Source organism: Plasmodium inui, assembly GCF_000524495.1.
Source record: "Plasmodium inui San Antonio 1 unplaced genomic scaffold supercont1.96, whole genome shotgun sequence".
NCBI classification, from domain to species: domain Eukaryota; phylum Apicomplexa; class Aconoidasida; order Haemosporida; family Plasmodiidae; genus Plasmodium; species Plasmodium inui.
Genome location: NW_008481930.1, coordinates 9553 through 18080, shown reverse-complemented (window position 1 = coordinate 18080; position 8528 = coordinate 9553). Strand labels below are relative to the sequence as shown.

Here is an 8528-nt window from a genome sequence, read left to right as displayed (position 1 = left end):
GTACTGTGACAGTGCGCTGCTTTATGTGAATAATATGAATAAATAATATAAATCCAGTGTAATTCTAGCTATGTAGGAAGAGGAACAATTATGTTTCACCCCGAAAAATAGTAGTTGAAAACCATTTCATAGTAATCTTTTCATATAAATGGAATGAAATGCAAGGAAAAATTTCTTTAAATCAATTTTTACTAAAAATTATTCGTCGTTTTTACATTTTATTCTGCGCGTAGTGCATTTTTTTTTTTTTGATGCAGTGGGCAGTAAATTAAAAATTGTATTTTTAAATAAATGTAAGTTCTTTTTTCTTCCATTGAAATTATATATTTTGTTAACTATAGTGCGCGTAAATTTTATAATGTTGCGGTATTAGTAATTAATTATTTATTTTCAATCCTTTTCCCATTATTTGCGTCGTGTGCGCGAGGTTGTATATTTTCGCACAGACTTTATTTATTTACGCAACTCCTACATCCATATTGTATGATGTGATTCACCCGATAATATATAAAATGTACACAGCTCAATATTTTCCCTGATGTGTTTTTTATTAGAAGTATTTATACAGTAATATATTGTGTTCTAATGCATGACATTATATTAGTGAATTCATCGTAATCTATGAAACCTAAGTATAGCTTAGGCGATGTAACATTAATTACGAGTATAGTACGGCTGCGTAAATATATTATGAACTGCCAAAATATTGCAACAAAGGAGTAAAATTATGTATATGGATGAAGCAAATCTTGTATTCATCACCGTTGGTAAAATTCGTCTTTTATTTATAAGATGTGTATTAGATAGGCCCCTTTATATGACAGTTTTTATTTTATATTATATAGTACATAAATGGATGTATGATTAAGGGTCATAAAACAGAATTACTATGTGCCTTCCTCTCATCATATATGAACTGAGACAAAGAAAAACTGAATAACACAAAGGACTAAGAATATCCTCGAACGGATTCCTGAAAAAACTAAAATATTGCTACACATTATTTAAATTTTGAATTATTTGTTTTATTGTAACTGCCTTTAGAAGTACTTTCTTTTTATGTTTTCCGTTGTAATGGTCCTAAGGATATATTGTCATATGTATTGGTTCACAACCAACATAAGTTACCACGTAATGGACGACTTAGCTATTTAGGGGACATCTCGATTTTTATAATTGTAGGCATAAATACTGCTGCATATGTGTATGGAAAGAATTTTTCATGTAATATTTATTATTATCATTCCACTCCTTCCTTATGGTAATTATGGTTTATGCAATGCTTTTGCATTACGTAATTTATATTTTAAACGTTCCTTTTGGATAGGAGAGTAATGAAAGATTGCAATTCTATAATGCGTTCCCAGGGTCCTCACATTTATTTGACACCTATAGAATTTGTGGACATCTATGAAAAGACACTAGGAATAACAGATATGCATGTATGTATAACGACGTTTTCCATTTTGCATATGGTTAATTATAGGAAGTTAGGGAGGAACATACAAAATTCTTCCTTTGGAAACTCTAAGGGAATTCACATTATCGCTGTGAACTGATGGTGTATGAATTTCTAGAGAAATAAAAAACAGGGTAGCGCAAGAAATACACGTAATTATCATACCTCTATACATTGCTATCATCTATCGATAACATCCTATGTGTTTTTGAACTTTTTACACCTTAGAATGGAACATATATATACTCAAGCATATACATATATATATGTATCTTTCCTCGCTTTTATATGTGGGATTAGTTCATGAGTCATAAAGATAGGGAGTGTTAACCTCGTGAATTATGATGCGCCTCTGGCGTCATACAAGAGGGCACTATGGAAGGACGCGACCAGAAGAAAAATGGATGATACGGAGGGTACACATTTTTACGCAAGGACAGAACATAGTTACTAGTATATCCAGATTCAGATGAGAATATTGTTCATTTGGCATAAAAATGTGCCCGCTAAAATTACACGATTGTTCATGACGTGTTTTATCTATGCATATATAGAGGGAGTAATATATTGTTGAATTTGAACTGGTATAATATGAGTTCTAATTTTATATTGAACTTGTCTGTTGCATACGATTGAAAGGGGTGCTATAGCGTTTAATTGTGTTTACGCCTCTTTGTGAAAAGTGCTATAAGTGCAATGGAGCAGAGATATGCAAATGCCATGGGGTAGTATATACCTTTTATAATAAAGACAAAAAACAATACAAGAGCAAATGATGGCGAAGCGATTGATATCAAGGGACTATTAGGTCAAAAAAAAGAAATGATGAACAAGATTATAGAGACAACGGATGGCTTAATAAAGGCAACGACCAAGGGAGCATCCCGGTAAGTAAGTATTTCAGGAACAGCGTGTGCCGCAGAGCGAGTCAGAGGGTATAGAACAGCCAGCATCCAAAGCAGGATCACAGCCAATCGAATAACCTAAACAGGCAAAAGAGGCTTCTTCTTACAGAAAAGACCAAGAAACCAGAAAAGCCTGGGGCAGTAATCGGCAGGTACTATCCCACTGCGATTATAATATAATGTATCCACGAGCCCCAGTGAGATTCCTAATGAGCAGGCTGCCTCAGAGGGGAATAGACAAATATAAAATAAACGGGGAAGATTAGATTCACCTTGGTTGATAGGACCAGCGCCCCCGGAGTCATATAACAGAAAGAGAAGCCAAGGCCTTGTAAGTCGGCAACCAATAGAACAGTCCCTAAGAGAAAAGAGGCGCAAAAGGGGCGAAGAAAGTGAGTAGTCACTGAATAATACAAATCCCAGAGGATTAGGGGGGGGGCTTCATTACAACTCGCTCAAAGGTAAAAAATACGTAACTCCGGCCCTTCCTCTTCCAAAGAGACGAGTTCAATAATCGAAAAAACAGAAAAAAACTCCCTACTTAGAATACACCGTGTCTACTGCCTGAGGTTGCGCAAAAAAGGGAAGGATCTAGGAGTAGGGAACAGGCCGTACAAAGTACTACAAAAGAATCTACCGCCCGGCAGGGCAGGCAAGAATAGTAATACCAGACAAGATGACACAAATTCCTGAGAGTAAGATACTAATCCGTAAAGAGGACCAGGGAACTCCCTTAAAAAAGTAGGAGCTGGGAATATTCCCTGCCCCTCATTAGAGAAGATGCCGAGAGTACTAATCATAGTTCTAGAAGAGGAAGAAATCCCAATAATACCCTAAGGAATAGAGAAGTAACGACAGAACTCACAGGGACTAACCGCAGGCCCCTCGACGAGAATATAGGAGTATGAGCTAATGATGACTCCTGAGGGCAAAGATGAGAAGAATAAGGAACATCAGAAGATTAAGACGAAGGAACCAAAAGTGAGTAAGGAGGATAAAGGTGTCAGAGTTGGCAGATGACATATGATCAAGTTATTCTAATTTGAAATGTCGGCAGGTGGAGTAAGTTAATTCCGCAGCCCAGGAATAAAGGAAAACTGCAGTAACTCCTCAGACAATGTTCCAGGAAAACTAGGAATGGAGATATAAGAAAGATAAGATTAGAAAAAATTGAGTCCCAGACTTTGAAGTGATAACAGAAGAGAAGGACAATTATAATATTAAAAGATAAACAGCCTTAGGAGAGAAGATAAGGAGAACTAATCCCAAATCTCCTGCATTCTGTAATAGATAAGCCTGAAACCAGAATTCAAGGGCTAAATGTCTCTTCTACCGCAACGGTCGCAGAGCGAATAGACCTGCAACCGAAGTATGTCCACAAGAAATTACCAGACACACGCTTAACTGGCCGACCAACAGACGACATCAGGGGAAAATCTGGGCACTTCACCTGAAACAGATGAAATACATTATTGGTGAGCTCAGGAAACTATCAAGAGTGAGACAGAGCATATGAAGATGACTACAGGATGTGCAGATACCAAGCGACAACTGAAGAGTAACCGGAAAGACGGGCGGGGGAGCCCAACCACCAGGGAAGATCCTGTTTTCTTTCCCCCGGGAGATTAAAACAATCCCACGAGCAAATGAACGAGAAAAGGATCCATTGAAGTAACAGAACAGCTGAGGCAAAGCTAGCCTCGTGGAAAGATACCAACAAAATTAGGCCAAGAGACTCTCCCAGGGAACAATATAGTCCAAGCCAAGGGGGCCGAATACAATAAGAGAGGATAGATTTCGAACAACTTGATGACAAGGTTAAGACAGAATATAAACCATGATAGCGTGTGAAAAAAGAACAAGGACAGGTGACGAACAACTGGGGGCTTTTAATGCAATAGTACATAACGGATCCCCAAAAAACAAAACTCTCCCCGGAAACCCCAGAGGATATCTCCTGAATAGCCTTATCCCAAGGTGTCCCCTAAGAATGAATCGTCTAAACTGGAGACACGTGACATCTGGATATCAATAGCCCTTACATTGATTAAGAAATTAGAGCTGAACCTCTTGGGGACAAAAATTCCAGGCTCCTTCCTCAGATTCCAAAGATAACGTAACCCCCACCCAAGGAAAAAGCGGGGCCCGGCTGCAAACCTGAGGCGCCTAGGGAGTTCACTGAGAAGATTGGTGGTATTAAGAAAAAACGGGAGTCCAAGTTGACTATCACCACAAGCTGAGGCTCCCCAATACATTTCTGCCAAGGAAGACAACAAGTATTACTGATATATTTAAGAGAAGGATAGACCCCGGGATGTCAGCTTAGAGGGGAAAAATGTAAATGAGAGGACAAATAAAGTAGCCTCAGCTTCCTGGGAAGTGTATTATCAGTACAACTCGAACAGCATGTACGTCATCTAAATAACTAGAGTGCTAAAGTCTGAAAATTCAAGATTAGCTAAGATAATATATCAATAACAAGAACTCGATTGCTAGTAGCAGGAGAGGATAGAAGAACATCTAAGTGGATGAATAGGATTATGATTCCCTGAACCTGGGCAAAACTCGTTATAATCAAGAGGAGTCCCCATCAAGCACAAGCTTGAGCACAGGAAACTGAAAGGGAGAGAAGAGATACTATACAAGCCCACCTCTTTCTTTTCTTAAAGCCAGCCCGCATGGCTCTTATTCCATCACAGACGAGGAATCATTATGAAAGAAGTTACTTCCCGTGATTTTTCCAGGACGTTAAAATTCTTCGCCTCCCTCCACAGACTCAGGACAACCAAGGAATTCAGATGGAACACAAGACGCAACGGACGAGGTATGAACCTTCCAAATGAGATGAAGTGTCAAAAATAAGAAGGAGGATTCGTCACTGAGATTGACCCTTGTTCAAGGATAATATAGACGTTTCTAGTGGAGAAAGGTAAAGCGTAGTATCACAAGTGAGGACAACTAGACCACAAAACAACAAGAAGGAGAGGATTAGCCGGAGTCTCCCGAAACAGCCAAATCAAGAGCAAAACAAGCCCAAAACTAACTGTCCCAGAACAGCGATGATGAATACGTAACGATTTAGTCTTTAAAAGAGCGAAGAACGAGGAGCTGGAGTAAGTAGCTTTAGCAGGACGAAGGGTCTAAAAATGATTACAACCGGAAGGAACTTCAACTCCAAGGACGGAACAGATGACATTTAAGGAACCTCGTAAGCTTGTCCAAGAATAAGTTCAAGCGAATAATATCTGCCAAATCACCGCCCTTTACAGGAGGGACCTAGGAAACAGCCCCCAAACGGGCTTTAAAGGATTAAGGAGCAGCCCGCCTCCTGTAGGGAAGGTAGATTGTGAGAGAATCCGATTAAATTGGACCAGAGGGATTTGGTAGCTAAAAAAAAGGTTGAGTTAAAAGAAAGCAATTCCGAACAATAAGGGCAAGGATTACAAAGAAGAAGCAGGCGAATAATTGCACATAAGATGCCTGCCCCTACCCCTTATGTGAGATCCAGGAATAGTGTGGACTAAGATTAAATAGCCCGCAAAAGGGCTCCGGAGGGTTTAAAAAATAAGGGGAGTATCTCCTAGGACCAAGTCCGGCGCCGTCCCTCTGATAAAAAGGAACACAGCGCGGCATTATCCAGCCCTGAAATCGTGGTGACACCTGAACAAGTATCAAATCAGTCGCAGATAAAGAGGACAATCTCCTCGAGACCTTAGACTGGAATCAGAGGTATAAGGGAAGAAATAGCCAAAAAACGAGCCTTCGAGGTTCCGAAAATTCTATGGAGGGAATACTCCAAAGAGAAAACAGTAAACCAAGTAAGTAACTCTGTCAGGAGCGAGGATCCGAGGTCCTATATAAGGAAGGAATTGATATGATAAAGGTGATAGCTTTTCCATCATAACCCTCACCATAAGGATCAAGTTATTAGAAGTTCTTAGTCAGGATCTAGGGGAGGCATGATGAGGAGATTCATAAATAGGAAAGAGACTACCCAAAGGCGTCTTACAATAGCCAGTAAGTGGATTACTGATTAGGGCCGGACTACTAACTCAGGAGGCAAGAGAGGAACCAACTAGTATAACCCAGCTCAAAGCAGTCCCAACAACAGACATCTCAATAGAAAACACCGAAACGGTAAAATTACGAGCTCACCAAAGTGGGACAACATGCATTAGGCACGCCAAACCAGGATCAGTATATGTAGGGGATACGGAACCTTAGTGGAATTTAGATAGAGGACTTAGCCACCAATGAATGGGCCGAATTTCTTGAAGAAGCCTAGAGTCCCCTGAACCTGTATCCTAATGAAAAGGAGGATCCTAAAGAACGAACGGAAACCAAATGTCTTATTTATCACCCCATAGGGTGAGAACCCTGAGGGGACTAGGGCGTTTCCTCACCCAACCTAAAGGATCGGAGCCGAACCAATGACAGAGACAGGGGAGAATAAAGAATGGAGGATAGGTTTCTGGGTCAAAAACCAGGATTATTTATGGGGAATCAAGTACCCCCGGAGCTTAGATAAAAACTGTCAATCATCAACCAAGTATTGTTATCCGAACCTTACCAGAGAAGGAGAGTCAAGATGGAAGGATTTGCACGACTGGATATCGAGGAAGATGTTAGAGAAACATCGCTATAAGTGGGGAAAAGAATTTGATCCAACAGTCTTAACAGGCATAGGGGGGAAAAATTCACAACAAAGTCTAGACTGGGGAGACATCATTAATAAGGTTTTGAATCGAATAGAAGGATTAGCTCCCGTGGCAGGCAGTGGTAGGAGTAATTCTCTAAGATGGACCAAGGAAGAATGGGCCGAAGCATTCAAGCATCAAATCCCACTAGACACTCCGCTGGACAAGTTTGAATCAGGCAAGGCGATGTTATTCGTGATAATGTGTATAGTCACAGGTTTGATTGAGGGCAGAGCAAAGGAGGGGACAATCTTTAAGAGAAGAGGAAGGATGTGTAGCCCAATAGATACAACTTTGCAGTTTCGCGTCACGGATTGGGAGGAATGGATAAAGAAAACCGAAGACATAAGGAAAAATAGGGCAAATCAATGTTCCAAGCAGGCAGGGTATGACGGATGTCAATGGGCAGCAATAGCTTTAATTTTGAGTGTGTACGAGTCCATGACGAGTATCTGCAATCAATGTGGTCCTTATGAAGTGAGTTATTGGATAAGCAAAGATGACAAGACCGACGAAGCAATTGACATGCAACAATGTGTGCTTAACGATCAGCAGATAAATTGTCACTCCTTAGGCTCCCAGGCAGAAACTGGGAACATGATAATAATAAGGCCCGGTGAGCTGGATAAGATCACGAGGAGCCAAGTCTTTGACAGTGGTGATCAACAACGTGCGTCTTTTGAGGCCCAGGAAAATAGTCAAAACAGGATGATGACTTTAGCCACCGAACAAGGCGCCAGCAGAAGCAATGGAGTCGATCGAACTCAAGATGAAGGTCCTACGGAGCAAGTCGCGTTAGATCAAGAAAGCCTTAAACATCTCTCATCTTGTCCGTCCACGAATCCGGAAGCGCGGCAGTCTTGTATGAAGATCATTGAGAAGTCCCCCCTAGATCCTGAAACAGGAACCACATTTGAACCAAAAGTTGAGGGCCCGCCCCAGGACAACTTGACAGAAGCGGATAAGTATCTCAGGAAGGAGCCCCCTGAGGCAAGTGACCTTATCCATGGTATGGATGAAGCAGGACCTGAAGAGGCGGTGGGGAATCCCTTTTGGAAAGATTCCACCCCCTCAGTTTTGGGAGGTGGCCCCCGTTGGGCGATAATGGGCGGTTTGGGCGCCGTCGTGTGTTTAGCCATAGGGAGTGGTTATGGTCTGTGGAGGGCATTTGGACGTCGTAGACGGGCGCCCGACAGGTTAAGGGGGGCCCAGGCGGGAGAAGGGTATAGGTTAAGGTATGGATGAGTGAGGGTCTAGGTTTAGGGTGGATGAATAATCATTAGACACGTATATTATGAGTGTGTATATTGGTGTCCCTGTAATATTTGTATTATGGAAGTGAAGTTGATTTGGTCATGACATCGTCCTATATAATAGGGGGAGGAGTAAGGAGTGGATTGATATTAGCATAACCTATGTTCCCATATGAATAATAAGTAATGTCATACTGAGTTAGTGAATCCCATC

General features: G+C 41.0%; 2 protein-coding genes across 2 annotated transcripts; both read left to right on the top strand.

The window, feature by feature from the left end:
- Positions 1-3276: 3276 nt before the first annotated feature.
- On the top strand, positions 3277-3818 carry C922_05553 (hypothetical protein; the record flags this gene model as incomplete). Its single annotated transcript, XM_008821124.1, has 2 exons — positions 3277-3364; positions 3655-3818. The coding sequence occupies 2 exons, from the start codon at positions 3277-3279 to the stop codon at positions 3816-3818; spliced, it is 252 nt and encodes an 83-aa protein (XP_008819346.1).
- A 2976-nt stretch (positions 3819-6794) lies between these two features.
- Positions 6795-8306, top strand: C922_05552 (hypothetical protein; the record flags this gene model as incomplete). The annotated part of the gene is made up of 1 exon (XM_008821123.1): positions 6795-8306. One exon carries the CDS (start codon positions 6795-6797, stop codon positions 8304-8306), a length of 1512 nt encoding a protein of 503 aa, XP_008819345.1.
- Between the last annotated feature and the right edge of the window lie 222 nt (positions 8307-8528).